The sequence below is a fragment of the Nuphar pumila genome, chromosome 14, assembly GCF_984573655.1.
Source record: "Nuphar pumila chromosome 14, dmNupPumi1.hap1.1, whole genome shotgun sequence".
Taxonomy (NCBI): Eukaryota; Viridiplantae; Streptophyta; class Magnoliopsida; order Nymphaeales; family Nymphaeaceae; genus Nuphar; species Nuphar pumila.
This window is the reverse complement of record NC_143262.1, coordinates 28,609,242-28,628,132: the sequence shown is the minus strand read 5'-3', so window position 1 is coordinate 28,628,132 and position 18,891 is coordinate 28,609,242. Positions and strand designations below refer to the sequence as shown.

General features: G+C 36.9%; 1 protein-coding gene across 3 annotated transcripts in view; it reads right to left on the bottom strand.

The window, feature by feature from the left end:
- LOC149816697 (uncharacterized) overlaps positions 1 to 959 on the bottom strand; it is a 33,694-nt gene extending 32,735 nt beyond the window's left edge. For all 3 annotated transcript variants that reach the window (XM_089987891.1, XM_089987893.1, XM_089987892.1), the window contains exons 1-2: positions 850 to 959; positions 457 to 670 (exon numbers count right to left, since the gene is read on the bottom strand). In XM_089987891.1, coding sequence (XP_089844017.1) covers positions 457 to 670; positions 850 to 944 — 309 coding nt within the window. In that variant the 5' untranslated portion in view covers positions 945 to 959. The remainder of the gene's footprint in view (positions 1 to 456; positions 671 to 849) is intronic.
- Positions 960 to 18,891: the final 17,932 nt, after the last annotated feature.

Genomic DNA, 18,891 nt, shown 5'->3' with positions numbered 1-18,891 from the left:
ACCAATTGTACAAAAGTATACCAAAAATAAGCAATTAGATACCAATGGCCAAGCATTCAATGCATAGATACTGCAATTCGAATCCAAGAAATGACTCTAAACCCAAAAACTGACAAGTACAATAACATTTAGGCCCAACTATCCTTGTCCACACAAAGTTGACACTATGTTGGCGCAGTCAATGCATTGTCCATCATAATACCATTCGCGACAGCTATCATTTTGCTTCTCTAGCAACCCAAGTTAGCCGTCATAAGAACAAAAAAACAACTAAAAAAGACTAGAACATTCCAATGCATTACATATTAATCCTATAATAGGTTAGGACATGGAAACTCTCCAAATTCAGAATTGATAAAACGCAAATGGTCACGCATGTCCAACAGGAAGAAGAAGAAGAAGAATAAAGAAAGAAAGGAAGCAGAATGTTTCTAAGTCTAGAGTTTCTCTGAAGACCTCATAGTCCAGTTCCGCGGATGTAATGTCCCCCAAAGCCCCCTCGCTCTGACCACTAAAGCGCTCTGCATTCCGGCGAACAGCCCGCTCCTTCGCAGCGACTCGGGGGTCCGTCGATCTCACCGGACAGTCACCATCTCCGGCGTCATCTTCGAACGCGGGCTCCACCCCCTGCTTCGCCTTCTTCCCCTTCGGGAACTTCACCTCCCTCTGCCTGCGGATGGTTTCATCCACCGACGCCGAAAAGAAACAAGTCACCAGCCAACAATCAGAAAAAAACCCCAGAAATCACAGAGTGGAAGCCAAATCCAAGGAAGAAAAGAAGAGAACTCGAGGGCTAAGATGAGAACCCTAGAGAGGGGAGCTAGGATTAGGGTTTTACGAAGGACGAACCTGGGGCGCTTGTTGGGCTCGAGGTCTGAGATGAGGTCCTCCGCGAAGCGTCGCTTGAGGTTAGGGAGCGGTGAGGGCTCTCCTTCTTCAGCCATTTTAGAGAGAGAGAGAGAGAGAGAGTAAAGATTTTCAGATATTTATCGGACAAGGGTTGTCTGCGCTCAGTTTGTGGGACCCAGTTCAGTTGAGTTTGAGCCAGGCTCCAGCCTAGTCATCGTAGGTCTAGTCTGGGTTCGTGCTGTCCGTAGACAGAAGTGGCACCTGCCCTGCCACTTGGGTTATTCAAGCCAGGCCACAAAACCAAACTGACTTTGGAAGGAAGGAAAGTGGATCTGGAACTTTTCAGGAAAAAGGACCCGTATTTTGGAGGTAAATTTACACTCAATAAACATAATGTTAGACCTACCAGCAATCATATTGAACTGAGAATTTTTATCACATTATAATGGAAGTGATTAGGATCATCCATCGGTTCTTTTACACATTTTCACATGACATTTCATTTACTCCAAATTCACCTCTTCCTTTTCCACCTCCAAAATGAGAGCGACTGATTGAGTTAAATATTGGTGGATAGTGTGGATAGATCAATTTTTGATCCCTACATACATCATCAAGTTGTTTTGTAAGCAAAATAAGCAAAACTCAACACATTAGATCATGTATTTATGTAGCTAAATTTGTGAAAGTTATAATAGTTTTGTAGTTCTCTGTAACCTATGCTTGGTAGCAGGCAGGCATAGCACGTGCTTCACGAAGCTTATTAAGATGATACGATGAGTCATAATAGTGGCACTCTTCATAAAGTTCTAGTATTCTTGTCACTGTCTCCTTTTTGAAGCTCTTGCAAATGTTCTCGATTTTGAATAAGTTGTTTGGCTTTTCGGAACAATCGCATCCAGAGGTCTTTATCATTAAATTGTTGTTCTTAAAATAATCAAGAACATTTTCTCTATGAGACTCTAGTAGCATTTGGGAGTAGAGTTCTCAATAGATTGGGACATATCTGAATTCAATACTTCTGCACAAATGTTTGCAAAGAAGAATAAAAAATACATCTAATTGTTTACAATGCTTATACTTTTACACCCGCAACCTTTCAAGCCATAATGAACGACGTCTTCAAAACTATGATTCTGAAGCTTATGTTTGTTTTCTTTGATGACATATTGACGTGTAATCATTCTTGGAACGCATATTTGCAATGTGTACAAGTTATGTTGAGTATCTTATTTAAGTACCACTTGTGTGCCAAGATGTCCAAGTGCCTTTTTGAACAAGAGCAAGTGAGATACCTTGGCCATATTATTATCGACCAAAGAATTTGAGCCGATCTGGACAAAATTGATGTTATGAAAGTGTAGTGCACGCGACAAATCGTGATGATACTTAGAGGATTTTTGAGGTTGATCGGGTATTACTGGAGATTTGTAAGAGACTATGGTGCTATTTTTCAGCCTTTTACCTCCCTCTTAAAGAAGGATAGCTTTGTCTGGACCTACAAAGTCACTGATGCATTCGAGAGGCTGAAGGAAGCTATATATCAAGCTCTCGTTCTTGCTTTACCAGATTTGTTTAAGATATTCGTGGTGGAGACAGTTGCATGTGATAGTGGGGTTGGTGTTATCCTTTCTCAAGAAAGATATCCTATTGCATTCATGAGCAAGGCCTTGCCCAACTGGAGTCATAGCTTGTCTACCAGCAATAAGAAAATGCTAGCAATGGTTCTTACAGGAAATGCTAGCAATGGTTCTTGCGGTGGAGAAATGACGACCTACCTCCTTGGGCGTTAGTTCATCATGTAGATCAACCACCAAAGCCTCAAATATCTATTGAGCAGAGAATTTGCACAATTAGCCAGCAAAGATGGGTTGTGAAGCTCATGAAATATGACTTCGAGAACCAATAGAAGAAAGGCATGGAGAATAAAGCGGCTGATGTACTTTCTCAATGATTTGAAGATGTACTGATTTTGTACATATTTGCCATTATTTGAATGTAATGTATGGAGTAAGGCATGTAATGCCTAAAGGGGTTATAGTGGAATCCAAAAAGTAGTGTGTGAGTTAGGTAAGAACCTGAAAAGTCACCCTAACCACATAGTTAAAGGTAGGGTCATGTTCTATAGAGGACATATATACTTGTTGTCGGAGAGCGGTGTGATTCAAAATCTTTTGCATGAGGTGCATGACACCTTCACTGGTAGACATGTTCAAGACATACCAGAGGTTGAAAGCTCTCTTTTATTGGCTAAGCAAGAAGGGTTGTGTCTAAGAGTATGTGCACCAATGTATGGTATGTCAAGTCAACAAGTACAAGATGATGAAACCACTTGGGTTCCTATGACCTTTGTCGATCTTTGAGCGAGCATGGCAAAATATATCATGGACTTTGCGATGGGCAAAGTTGAATTATAGCAGCACCCATTACCCTTAAATGGATGGGCAAACCAAGATTACAAACAAGGCAGTAGAAACTTATCTCTATTGCTTCGGAGGATACTGCCCCAACAAGTGGCACTACTATTTTCCATGGGCAGAGTATGCCAACAATACAAGTCATCATTCTTTTATATAAATGACTTTGTTTGAGGCATTATACATGTTTCCTACTTCGTCAATGACTGCATATGAGCACCAGAGTGTTGCATTTTCTAAAGTAGACCATGAGTTGAATACGCGAGATGAGATTATCGCCACATTGAGGCAGAACATCATAAAGGTCCAACATCTCATAAAACAAATCTACGACAAAGGTTGATCTTATTGAACATTCAAGGTAGAAGATTGGGTGTGGCTGAAGCGGAGGCCTAGAGGTCAAAAAAATCTCTCGAACCAAGATTATCATAAACTCTTGTTGAAGTACTACAGACCATACTAGGTTGAAAAGCAGGTAGTGAAACTAGCCTACCATTTGATACTCCCCAAAGAGGTTAAAATCCATCTTATTTTTCTTATATCTCGCCTCAAACTATGCCTTGGTGAGCCACAACCATTGTGGATGTACCCATGATGAAGGTCATGTCCCTCAACCCGCTGTCATCTTAAAGACTAAGAGATTGTGAAAATATGATTAGATGATGCAGAAACATCTCGTCATGTGGTATCATAGTGGAAATGATTCTGCTACATGGGAATGAGAATTTGATATGAAAAAGCGGTTCTTAAATTTTGAACCTTTGGGGCAAGGTGTACCGGAGGCTAATAGAGTTGTTATAGTTCTAGATCTAGTAAAGTTGCCAGATCCATATGCCACCTCATCAGGTCAAGGGGGCTTCCCAAGTCAAAGTGGGGCCCAATGAGGTGACATGACTCATCTCTTAGAAGGAAAGCGAAAGGACACATGTCCATACCAAAATAAAGGAGAGCAACTCAGCAAGGCCCACAGGGATGTCATTTTGAAAATCCCCAAAGCTATAAATAAATACATAAAATTTCCCTTAAAATTATTGAATAATTGAATTGAAAATTGATTCCTAAATTTCTCTCCCTAGTCAACCATCTCTCTCCCCCCCTTCCCAAATGTCTAGGACATCCCTCACTCTTCTCTCCTCTCTTCTTTGTATCCCCTTGTTGATATACGTGAAGACCAGACCTCCCTAGGTTGGTCAGTCATCCTTCCCAAAGAGTCCAAGCTCTTCCTATTCTCGAACATGTGCAATCTTGCTTCCCTAACAATCCTGTCAAAATTTTTTGTTGTGATTGCATGCATGCACTGAAAATTGCATGGGACACCGTTCTGACCTACTACAGACTTGCAAGTACACCCTAGACCCTGACCCCAACCTTCGTCAAACCCCTTCCTACTTTCAAGGATCGAAAACTTGAAACTGCATTTTGCACCTCAGACATGTGACCCACAGACTCCACGACCTAGAAATCACAGGTTTGATCCTCTCGAGTATATTAGACTCCAATTACGGTACCTGTCTGTTGCAAGCTCGGATCTCCCAACCGGTCCCAATTCTGAGCCATCCACTTTAAAAAATTCAAAGGGTATAAAGGCTTAGTATCAGAGCAAACATAATCAAATGGAGAAGCATCAACCCTCCCATATTGATAAAAGCGGAGAAGTTTGTTGGCATGCCGAACAAGCTCGAGCGATTGTTAAGCAAATGCAAGCCAAACTTTTCAGCAAAGGCAAGAGAGTATTGAACAAGGCAACCAATTTGAGCGCATTTAAAGGGTTCTATCAGCCTTAGCTGATCACATGGAGGTCATCTCGCTCAACACACCATGACATGCAATCTACTGAAACTTCACTTTCGCCAATGGCCACATAGAGGTTGCACACGACTCGATTCTCGATAAGCTGCCATTCGAGCATGCACAAGGTATGGGCAAGAAGCCTCATTTTGAAATTCCTTTTTTTTTTTGATTAAAATGTGTGTGAGTGGGTGTTCAAACTCAAGCTCTTCTCCACCTATCATAACATGCTTCAAGAGACACAGGTTACTGAAGCGGTCACCCACCTAGAGGGTGGCACCCTTCGATGGTACAAGTGGTTTGACATCATATATAAAAAGCCTTCGTAGGCTGATTTTGTTGAGCATATCATAGAGAGATTCAATCTCGTGGTGTTGGTTAATCACCATATGATGCTTAAGAATCTTAACAAAAAAGGTAGCTTGGACGAGTACCAAGCAGAGTTCAAAAAACTGTGCACAATTTTTCCTATAGTCGACGAGGAGACCTTGCTCGAGTCATATATCGATGGGCTATGAGAGGACTTTCATATTAAAGTCTTTGCTACAGGCATGAGGTGTCTTGAGGATGCCTACAAGGTGGCCGAGCTTCATGATGAAAAGCAAAAGAGGCTTCAAGTGATGCGGAGGTTGAACCGACCTACCGATGCCAGTTGTCGATTCTCAAGTGACCAATCCAAGCCCAATTTGTCCAAGGAGGTGACATAAGCCCATAAGGTGGAGCCTATCTCGTGTGTACAATGTGAAGAGAAGATCAAGAACAATTTGTGTTTTAACTACAACAAGAAGTGGTTTAAGGGCCACACATGCAATTGCTACCATATCTTGTGTTAATCGATTAAACATATATTTTGTGTTAATTTGTTACAAGGTTTGTTTCTTATGTTAACATTCATAACTGAAGCCTTGCAAAATTTGTTTTCCTGCAATTTGTTTAACATTCAAGGCAGAATATGTTGAGACTAAATCTAAACCTAAAAGATTGATTAGTGAAAAATCTGGATGGATATTTTGTTTGGATTTTCCTCCTGTAGGTTTGTGCGTAACCAATTTGGGCGTGAATTAGTTTGTATCAAACTTATTTTTTTTTTGCCGAGGCAATTTCTTAACACCCTTGGATATGAGTTTTATGGATTAAATTATCATATATTTTTGTATCGTGAGCAGGGACGTCTTGGGGTTTTCAAGTTGCACCTAAACTGATTAGACGTTAATCTTGAATCTATTTCTCTTTGGACTGAATGAACGCCTGATTGTTATGAATTAAATTTTGTTCTATTTTGTATTTTGCTTGATAGTTAGACAGAGAATTATTTCACATTATTTTCATGTTGTGAACAGATAGCATGCACACAGTTTGCACGTTATTTTAGGGGTGCTCACCAATTGTTCGGTGAAACGGTCCAATGAGGCGAATGTGTCATTTGCAATCTAATTTGGATATGTTGTTCGAGTTCTTGCTTGTTGTTCACAAATACAATATTAGACTTTGGGTAAAACAATGATAAATATTTTAAATTTAAATTTTAGAAACTGTTACACCTTAGTTCATCATCCAAACACTTGACCGAACTTATGGGTTATTCTCTAGAAGTACTCTCATTATCGCTCATTCGCAAGTGTCTATGCGCTAGGTCATTGCTAGAGGGCATATCCTAGTGTCCCCGCCCAATTAGGCATTGTCATTTGGTGAATTGGCAAACGTTTTGTTACCCACAAAAATTGGTGGCTTGGCAAATGGGATATCCATAGATACAATATGGCTTTTCTTATTAAGTTGTGGTAGGCGTTATGCAAAGAAGAAGGCATGGTTTTCAAGTGTATCAAAGAGAAATATTGCTTACATGGGTGGCCATGGCAATGTGTTCAAGATACAAGGTAAAAAAAAAGCTTTGGTTTTTTAAGGAGCTTGACTCAGTTTTACCATTTTTTATGGAATGCATAAAGGTGAATTTGGGTGATATAGTGTAGCACCTCAAGATTTTAAACCTGAAAAACATGTGATTTTTTTCATCAGCAAAAACCTTTTTAACTTTGTTCTAAAACCCTAGGCGAGTTACATATCATACAATAATGATAAGATTGAATTTTGTAGAAGTTTAGATGAGATGCACAGAAACCTAGGTAGAGAGACAGAGAGAGAGAGAAATGGGTGCAAAATAAGAGAACTTGTTAAGTTTAATTAGGGCTAATCTCTATGTTAAATAGAGAGAGGCCAAAGAGAGAAATTACACATAAGTCCCTCATTAAACTAAATTATCAAATAACCTCTAGTCTAGGAAAACTTAAACTTAAAACCTCTTAATCTCAACACTCTCCCTCAAGCTGGAGCATAGATATCAATCATGCTCAGCTTGTCACAACATTTTGAGAAATTTGGTCTAGCAAGAGGCTTTGTAAACATATCTGCAATATGGTCCTCCGACTTTAGATATTTGGTAGTGATATGACCAGCTTGAACCATATCTCTTACATAGTCGCAATCAACCTCAATGTGCTTTGTTCTCTCATGAAAGACAGGATTGTTCACTATATATGTGGCAACCTTGTTATCACACATCATGGTCATAGGAGAGGAAACCTTCACCTAAAGATCATGTAGAATAGTACGAACCCACATTAATTCAGTAGCTGTTTGGGCCATAGCCCTATATTCTGATTCTGCACTCGATCTAGAAACCACATTTTGCTTCTTACTTCTCCATGAAATCAGGTTGTCTCCCAGAAATACATAAAATCCTGTGGTAGATTTTCTATCTACTACAGATCCTGCATAGTCAGCATCAGAATAGGCCACTAACTCCAGAGTTCCACCTCTCCTGAACAATAACCCTTTTCCAGGAGAAGATTTTAAATACCTGAGAATCATTATAGTTGTATTCCAGTGTACCTCAGTTGGTTTGTCCATAAACTGACTAACTTTGCTTACTGCTAAAGCAATATCTGGCCCGGTCACAGTTACATACAGTAGCTTTTCTACTAGTGAGCAATAGCTTTTGCTATCAACCAGTTTTGACCCTTCTTCAAACAACTAAACTTTATGGTCCATGGGAATATTTGCTCGTTTAGCTCCCAACATTCCTGTTTCCTTTAATAAGTCAAGAACATACTTCTGTTGAGACAAAACCATCCCTTCATGGCTCCTGGCAACTTCTATACCCAGAAAATATCTAAGTGAACCAAGGTCTTTTGTAACAAAGTGTTTTTGAAGATGAGCCTTTGTGGCTTTAATATCTTTCACATCGTCTCCTGTAAGAATGATGTCATCCACATATACCACCATAACAACTATGCCTGAGTTAGTTTTCTTGATAAATAGTGTATGATCTGCCGCTGACCTGTTGAAGCCAAAGCATGACATCACTTCAATCAGCTTTTGAAACCATGCACGCAAACTTTGTTTCAAGCCATAAATCACCTTTCTCAATCTACACACCTTCTGACACTCCCCCTTAACCTCGAATCCTGGAGGTTGTTGCATGTAAACTGTCTCAGATAGATCCCCATATAGAAATGCATTTTTCACATCTAATTGACATAAGCTCCAACCATGATGAACAACTATTGAGAGAACAAGACGAATGGTGCCCATCCGTGCAACAGGAGAAAAGGTTTCAAAGAAATCAATACCATATGTCTGAGTATATCTTTTTGCTACTAATCTGGCCTTGTACCTTTCAATAGAACCATCTGATTTGTACTTTATTGTATATACTCATTTGCATCCAACAATGTCAGCATCTACTGGGGAATCAACTAGATCCCATGTATGCTGAGACACTAAAGCATCCATTTCTTCTTGCATAGCCAGCTTCCAGCGGTTATCTAGTTCTACCTATTGATAGTTCAGAGGAATCATTTCAGCAGATAAGGCTGAAATAAAAGTTTTCATCTAATTTCCAATTCTGACATCGGAAACAAAATGAGATATGGGATATAAGGTACATTGTCGTGTCCCCTTGCGTAGAGCGATAGGCCTGTTATCAGCATCATGAAGATCACTATTGTCAGTAGTACTTACCTCAGGAGAAGAAGAGGATGGAGGCACTGGCGGAGGTGGAGCTCTACGCGCATATACCAATGGAGAATCATTAAATCGTGAAGAGGATGAAGTTTGGTTCGGTAATGAGGGCACAAATTCCAAAGGAAAAGGAGGTATAGGTAATGGAAAAGAGTCAGCTGGATCAACCTGCAGCGGAGAACCGATACTAGAGAAATATGGAGTGGATTCCAAGAAAGATACATCTGCACTGACATACTCTCAGCAAGAAATAAGATCATAACATCGATATCCCTTTTAATTTTTTGGATAACCTATAAATATGCATTTTGTAGCTTGAGCAGATAATTTATCACGGTCAGGGCCAAGTTTGTATACAAAACAAACACATCCAAATATTTTTGGTGAGAAAGAGAAGAGTGGGGCATTAGGTTTTAGGATATGTAATGGAATTTGATCACCCATAGAAGATGAAGGCATGCGGTTGATCAGATAACAAGCAGTGATAATCGTATCACCCCAATATAATGCATGAACATTGGATTGAATCATAATGGTCCGGGCAACATCAAGCAGGTGCCGATGTTTTCGCTCAGCCACCCCATTTTATTGAGATGAATAGGCACAGGAAGTTTGGGGTTGAATGCCATGATCTTGGTAAAATTGTAACAGAACTTTTGATTTAAACTCAAGAGCATTATCAGTGCGAACAATCTTGACAATAGATTCAAACTGAGTTTTTATTTCAAGAATTAAGGATTTGATAATACTTGGAACTTCAGATCGTTCTTTTATTAAAAACACCCATGACAACTTAGAGAAATCATCAACAATAACAAGATAATATCGACATTGAGTCCTAGTAGGAATCTTACTAGGACCCCATACATATGCATGAAGAAGTTCAAAAACTTTATGACTAGACTGACTCTGACTCAAAGGGAACGAACTTCGATGATGCTTGCCCAACTGATATGCTTCACATTGAAATGATGTAGTGGAAGGAATTTGAGGAAAGACAGAACGAAACTTTGACAATGAAGGATGACCAAGACGATGATGCCACTGAATAGGACTAGATGAGTGTTCCACTGCAGCATAAACATTACCCACTGGATGATGTAGGTAGTAGACTCCATTTTCTTCATAGCCTCCACCAATCTTCTTCTTCGTCAGCAAATCCTGAAAATGACAACCCATCGGATCAAATATTACTCTACAATTTTGTTCTTTTGTAAGGCAACTAACAGAGAGTAAACTTTGAGGAAAGTTGGGAGCATGAAGAACATTTTTCAACTGTAAGGAGGAGGATATAGAAATATTTCCCTGACCAACAACTGGTGAGGAACTCCCATCGGCTAATGAGACTCCTCGATGAACAGTAATATCCTTTAGATCTGAAAAAACAAGCGAATTTTCACACAAGTGTCTGGATGCACCAGAGTCAATAATCCACTTACTGTCATTCGGATGAAGATGATCCCCTGTTGAGTAGGCAACACCGGCTACCGGAGGGGTGAAACTCAAAGGGCGAAGAACTATCAGCTCATCATATTCAACTCGACTGAGAGTGATACTGTTACTTGCAGAGATATTATCATGTACATTTGTTGCCTCTAGTGTAGTAACATTTGCTTTAGGAGCATATGACTTTGATGAAGAAGAGGTTGGCCGACCATGCTTATCCCAGCAGTGATTTTCTAATTGTCGAGATTTTCCATAGAATGTACATTGAAGCTTTCCTTTGCCTCCCATACCTCGTCCACAACCTTGTCCTCTGATATTCTGAATATTTCCCCGCCCATAACCAGATGAGACAACTAGAGCAGATGACTGGGTCACAGGCTGAAATTGTGGAAGAGAGATCGCAAGTCTACTCAGACGATTGTATGCATCAGCAAGAGTAGGTACATCTGATCCAGTCAACATTTGGACTTTTGCAACAGAGAATTCTGAAGATAGACCTATAAGAAACCGAGCAACCATAGTATGTTCTTAATGATCCTTTTGCTTCGAACAACAAAGAGGTCTGTGAGCATTGAGTCTTTCAAACGCAGCTTTGACAAAGGCATAGTACTGAGCCAAGGTTTGATCTCCCTGCTATAAATTATATATCTCCTGTTCGACTTGCAGGATACGACTCACATTAGTCTCTTGTGAGTACGTATCTCGAAGATTGTCCCATATCTGTTTGGCTGTATTATAGTAAATTAAACCATCTGCAATATGGGGTTCAACGCTATTCATGATCCATGACATAACTATGTCATTATCTTCATCCCAAGTAACATATTTTCCCACTTTTTCATTGGGTTCGTCTTCCAACAAAATATGTTTTCTACGATGTCCAGATACCGACATCATAAAAGTTCTGGACCACCTGGCATAGTTAGTTTCATTCAACCTTACAGAAGAGCCGTACGAGAAGGGATTGGCAAAAGCCTTATACTCCCCAATATGTTCAATTTTGGAATCACATTTCGAAGTTTCAGCTATACTGAATATTTAATTCTATTTCAACTGAAAAAAAAACCCAGATTCACTCACTTGAATAACAAGTTTTATAATCACATGTCAGGCAAGTCCACGACTACACAGTTTGCCACACCAAAAATAAAATCTTGACAAGCTTCAAGCGACACAGAAAATAGCGTGTGTTACAATCACGCATCAGCCAATGCGACGACCAACAACTGTACTCAACACAAAATCCCACGACAGTAATATTTTTCAACACAGCAGGGAATCACGCCTGCTGCTTCCACTACAGAAACCCAACTGATACTAACATGCTTCTTTCACAGCACGCATATTAAAAAAATCATGACATAGCAGAGAAGCACAACTGTTGATATTCATATTCTGAAATCGAACAACCAAATAAGATCTGAGAAGAACTCGGCACCCAGATTCACGACCAACGATAATATGCAGACGCAGAAAAATAAAAATCATGACAGCTGCTGCTCCCAGACATATAAAGCACGACAGCAAAAAAGAATTTCATTTCTTCAGGGCACAATTAAAAACAGTCATATCTCGATCACAAACAACAACACAGGAAATGAGATTGTCGTTGCTCCCAAACACAAAATCAAGGCCGCTCTCCTAGACACAGGAATCACGACAAAAAAAGATTCCACATCTCAAGGGCTCAAGGGTTACGACTGCCAGACATGAAGACACACATCCACTGTGTCCCTTAGATCTGATGACAGATCTGGGTCATGACCTTAGTCAGACACCAGATCTGTTATCAGATCTTACGCAAAAAAAAAACTGCACACCTGGTTCCAACTTTTCTTTTCGTTGGTGTAGATCAATCACGATCGATCACGCTCCCGAGATCAATGGCTCTGCTACCATGTAGAAGTTTAGATGAGATGCACAAAAACCTAGGTAGAGAGAGAGATGGCTGCAAAATAAGAGAACTCGTTAAGTTTAATTAGGGTTAATCACTATGTTAAATAGAGAGAGGCCAAAGAGAGAAATTACACATAAGTCCCTCATTAAACTAAATTATCAAATAACCTCTAGTCTAGGAAAACTTAAACTTAAAACCTCTTAATCTCAACAAATTTTAATGCGGATAACATTTCTAAAATAATTTAGTTTTAGTAAACAAAGTATTTCTATTCTAGAATAATCTATAATATTTTACAAAACCAATAATAATATATATCCAAAATTTAGTTCTCAAAAAAGAAAAATGATTGGCTCTTGATGCCGCCACAACTTCTTGCAACCGCTCCATTAGACTACTCATTACCTGAAGTTTTGTAGGGGGTCAAATATCCACAAACCTCCATTAGGAATACAATCATAAAACATATATGCATAAAAATAGGCATACATGAAACAACATTCATTTCATACGTATATGATAAATAAACAATTATTAGTGCATAACTGGTTAACAAATAATTGTAATACAATAATTCAATATCATATGCAATAATTTTATTCATACATGATCATTCAATTTATACATGACTTACCAGTGCATGCAAAACATTCACCTTAGGCATGAGTAACTTATAATTTCTTTATTTATATTTTCCTTTCTTAGATGATGCATGGTATGCTTTACTATATGCACAATATACTTTTGTTTCTCTTTCATAATAATTTGTGGGTACACCACAGCAATATCCAGATTAGAGGCATTGTAACACCCCACAATTTTATCAAAAAATTTTAAGGATTTTTTTTTAAAATTTTGGCATTTTTTTGCAAGTACAATAGAATAATTGATTTGAACCCGATTCAAACTTTGAGTGAGTTACAATAAACCTAAACACACACAACTGTATTTAAAGAACTTAATTAAAGAGATTAATTCAAACCAATACTCAAATAAATTCAAAGTTTATAACTCTCAACAAAATCTAACTTAATATGAAAATATTCAAAATAAAGTTGAATCCCCTAGGAAAGAGAATGATGATGATCCATTTGATATCGACGAGTAACCCACCATTATGCTAGCTCATACATTATCTATAAAAATTTAAAGTATAAGGTATTAAACTACAACCCTCGTAGGATACATCAAATAACATAAACATTGATAGAATCTAAACACCAGAGATATACAGAGGTCTATGTTTAGATAAAAATTTAAATTGTGCAACATAATGTTACAAATTCATCACCAAGTCATGATTACAAGAAAACATTCAAAATGAGTATCTTACTATGAATTAGAAGTAAATAAATAATTTGTAATAAACCCTCTATTCATGTACATATTGAAGTAATACTAGTGAGTTTGTATTGTAGTGTTTTGTTTATCGTTCCTCGCCCTGAAGGGTACACACTCAGGGATTCTAATTTCAATTCAATCAAGTCAATGTGGTATCTGTTATGCCATGTGATTTATTACCCTCATTAATTAGAAGAACTTGCAAACTCCCCTCAGAGTTTTCCACTAGAGCGGTCCGTGATCAGGAGAACTCCTGGTCCATACAAAATCAATTTCTACTCTTTAGTTATTTGAGACATATCACCTAGGCCACACGGTAGTCTAGACCCCCTATGATCGATGATTGGAGACCAACGAAGATGTCTAGATCTCCAAAATAATAAATGGTCGACCAATCGAGTGTACCTCCACCCTCTCCAAGCTAGTCATACATTTGAATGGGTCACTAGGTGTTAATTCAACTTAGGCTTATAACTTAATTTTAAGTGCTCTTAGCACACAAGCTTCTTAACCCAAGCTCCACTCTAAGATGCCTTCATAACACAAGGTCGTTTATTAACCCACTCAAACAGCTCACAGTACATACCACATCTTTGGGTAACTTTGAGCTTGGCCTCTTTGAGGCATATGTGATTATGTGCATGTTGTACTATATATTTTTTTGCTTAGTGCCCAACAAGCATTTATGGGTTACATTGAACCCGAGCATACTCATGAGCCATGCACATGCCCCATACCACATATTTGATGCATAATGTTATAAAATCACAAATTAAGACAATAATGCATAACAATGCATTTCATTGTCAATTTTACCTCATTAGGCTGACTATTCATGCTACACTTTCCAAGTTATGCACATCACAATACATTATCATTAAGCATACACTAAGTTACATGCTCACATGCTCACAATCACATATTGATAACATACTTTATGTCATTCACTATCTTGTTTATAGATCATGATCATATATGCCTCCATCCTATCTTAATATCATGTTGAATGATACACAATGCACATTTTTGTGTAACATGTCACATGAATCTTTAGCAAACATGATTCAACATGATACACATTCATTTAATATGCATAAAACATTATAAAATAGGTCTTACCCATCACTGATCATGACTAGCAACATGGCAAAGTGATTAAGAATTACTACAAGCATTTAGAAAAATTTGGCTCCCTATTTAACTGATTTTGAAAAAATAACCAAATATCACAAAGAGCAGTTTTAACCCTCAAAATTTAACTGGAATTGCCCTAACATGTCAGGAACAACTCTCCAAAATCTCAACTCTAAATTAGTTTTCCATAAATTCATGGAAATTCTGCAATAGTCCCCTATCAAGAAAAATTATAAGACAAATTCTATAACTGCAAAAAAAAATTGTAACTTAGAGATTTTTCTGAGATGTACAGTGAACTCTTTTGACAAAATCCTTCTTGCAGAGTCTTCTTCTATGTATTGGCTTCAACTCAAAATTATTACAATTTAATTTGAGTTATTTTGAATAGGTTTCTAAATTTTTCAAAAATGATAGGTTAAAACAGTCTTGGAACTAGGATAGAAAAATTATGCTCTATTACAACAGACATTTCACCTTTATTATTAACTCAAACAGAACAAAATAACATTCCAAAATAAAGCCCTAAATGTGTAGAACATCCTACTATTTTTTTTATTTATTAGATTCATATTCTAAGATAAACAAATTTTATTGTAAAACTAGTCGGGTAAAAAATAGCAACAACATAACAGTGAATTGCAAAATTCATGATTCATCCAATAACTAAAATCAAGAAAGCTATAAATACATGATCAACATTAAATTCAAATGTTTAAACACATTCTTCGAGTTCTGGGTAAGCTAACTATGAAATCCATCATGATTCCTTCCCATTCTCACTATGGGATCTCAATTTACTGCAGTAACCTGCCAGGCTTCTGATGTTCTATCTTAATTTGTTGGCAAATTAAGCATCTCAAAACATAATCTGCCACGCCTTGCTTAATTTCGTTCCACCAGTAATTATAAAAATTCAAAGGAAAAAGCTAATAATGAAAAAAATAAGAAAATATAGGTAAAAATAAAAAAAATTCTCAAAATAATACCGCAACCACAAGTCCTTAAACATTTTAGTACTACTAGGGTGTATGGTAAACATGCTCATATGTGCTTTGCTGAGAAACTCTTTCTTAATTTGAGAGTTGTAGGTACCCATAATATCTGTCCATACTATATACTTACATCTTCTTGCAGGTCTAAAGTTGATTCATCCTCCTGATAGATAGCTAACATCTAAGAGAACATGGGGTCATCCGTCTGCTTTTCTATGATCTATTTAATGATCTCAGTCATCACTGCCATATTGGCTAATCTAATTTTACCATCTTTAAATCCAAAAGGTCTCCACTCGATGACATCTACTGTCAAACACCACAGACTAGCCAAAACTCATCTTGCCTTGCGGCTAAGAGCGTCCGCTAGAACGTTCACCTTCCCTGGGTAGTAGGCGATCATGAACTCATGATCCTTTATGAATTTGAATCATCTTCTATGTGTCATGTTCAACTCCTTCTATACAAACAAATACTTGAGATTCTTATGGTCTATATAAACCTCAAATTGCTCACCATACAGGTAATGCCTCTAAATCTTCAATGCATAGACCATTATGCAAATTCTAGGTCATGAGTAGGGTAGTTTCTCTCATGAACCTTTAACTGACGAGATGCATAGGCAATGACTTTCTCGTATTGCATCAAAACACACCCCAGACCAGTATATAAGGCATCCATATACACGACGAAGCCACCTTGCTCATACAGTAAGGTCAATACTGGAGCAATTATAAGCTTTTCTTTTAATGTCCGAAAGCTCTCCTCACACTTGGTATTGTTATCATTGCAAAATTTTACTTTTGCAAGTCAAACTGATATTTGAAAAAGTTTTGAAAATAACTCGCCTCCGTTTTGAAAAAAAATTGCGGGAAAGGGACTTGCCTGTCAGTACGAGGTTCAACCGTTCCTAGCACCATAACCAGGGTTAATCAAACCAAGGATCAATTTAGTGCTTTGTTTTACTCAACTGTCTAAATCGATGTTCTATTTCCTAAATGCACAAAGAATCAGGCATGTGCCATGACTTAGAAAAAATTTGACTGAAAACATGATGTACGCCTGGAATATTTTAAAAATACTTGGAGAAAAGATACTTTGAAAATCGTGAATTACATTGGGAGAATACTTTTAAAGAAAAGAAAAATCAATTTCTGAAGAAATCATGATGTTTTGAGAAAATCGACTTCTGAAGAAAATTCAGGTGACTTTAAGAAAATTGATTTTCTGAGTTTTGAACTCTAGAATTAATCAAAAGGATGGGCGTGTGGCCCTATAAAAACTATTCATGATGCAGTCTAAATATAGATGATGCATGAATGCAACTTGAAAAAATATTTTCTGAAGAGTTTGAGAAAAATCATTGATAAAAGGATTTTTATGCCTTATAGAATTTAGATGAAATAAATTTGCCACATATCCCTGACTATGGCAACGAACATGTATTGAATATAATTCATTCGATTCTAAAAGGGGAAAATACTTAGAAAACTTTTGAAAAAATGCAATAATTTTTTAAAATAGCCTAAGAGTGTAGGTCATTTGTGGCTTAAAAGATGATGATAAATCTGGATATTGTTCGTATTCTCACTATGACCACAAATACAAACTCAATCGAGTTTATTAACTTCTTAGAAATGAGTGTACATGCCATTTGTGTAGACCATTGTGAATTTGAATATGCATAAATCATCATCCATCACATATTAACATTATTGAAAAATAAACTATATGCAATGCAACCTTATTTTAAGTAGAAAAATAAATTCTTATTCCAGGGTTACAATTGAATTTACATCAATAATTGAATTAAAATAAAGAAATAAGAAATAAAATAAACTCTTGAGTTTTTCTGCAAAATTAGCAAACTCATTAGTGGACAAATGCTGACTTTTCGGGATTTATCCAACAATATCTGAAATTGAGGGATTCATCTAGATATAAGCATTTTTCCATGCTTCCTTGAAATAAATATAATAAAAGATGATGTAGAATTGAATAAATAATAAAAATAAGCAACTTTGAAATTTAGAATTTTGAGAAAAATAGCCAAAATACTCTTAAAAATTAACCTTTATTGCAAAACAGGGTTAAAAATAGGGTTTCTCAAAAAATATTTTTATAAAACGCTTAATCTGAGGATCAAACAAATTCAAAACAACGCAAAATCGGGTGGAGGGCACCCTAATATGATTATGAACATGATCAAACCTTAAAAATATAAAACTTTTCATGAAAAAATAGAAATACGATAAAAAAAAATCAAATTTTGCCTGTGTTTCAGTTGAATCAGAACTCCACGAGCATCTTGTTTTCATAAAATAACTAAATAATACATCAAATAAATTCTAAAATTCATAAATTTTGACATGAACACTTCTAATAACTCTAAAATTAAAATACAATAAAAAAATATGTTTTTGGTATTATTTAAATATGAAAATTCAATAAAGAAAGAAAATATATGATTTTGCCCGTGGGCACGGACCTGTCACAGTGTCATACCCAAATTGGGTATCAAACAGTAATGAAAAACTGTAACATTTCTCATGAAGAAACTAGATAGATGAACAAAAATAATCCTTTTTATAGATTAGAAAAAGCATCTACGGTTAGGGAGATACGATTTTGACAAGTACCTAATTCCAACTTATACATAATGATGTGAAACAGATAAATCCGGTTTCAGGTGCAGAGAAATATAAAAAATAGTTTTTAGAATTTATAAAATTTTACAAAGACATACTAGAGAGGTTGATGAAAACAACCCTTTTTACGGATCATAGATTAGATCTCCATTTAGAGAGAAATCACTCCAGCAAGTTGGCTTTTATTCTAAATAATGATTGATAGTTGCAAAAACACAAATCTGATTCTTAACTGAAATAAAATAGCAATCCATCATAGAAATTTGTAAAAATTTCATAGAATAAACTAGAGACTCATATGAAAAAACCCTTTTATGGATCATCGATCAGAGCTTAGACGAAGGAGATATCACTTT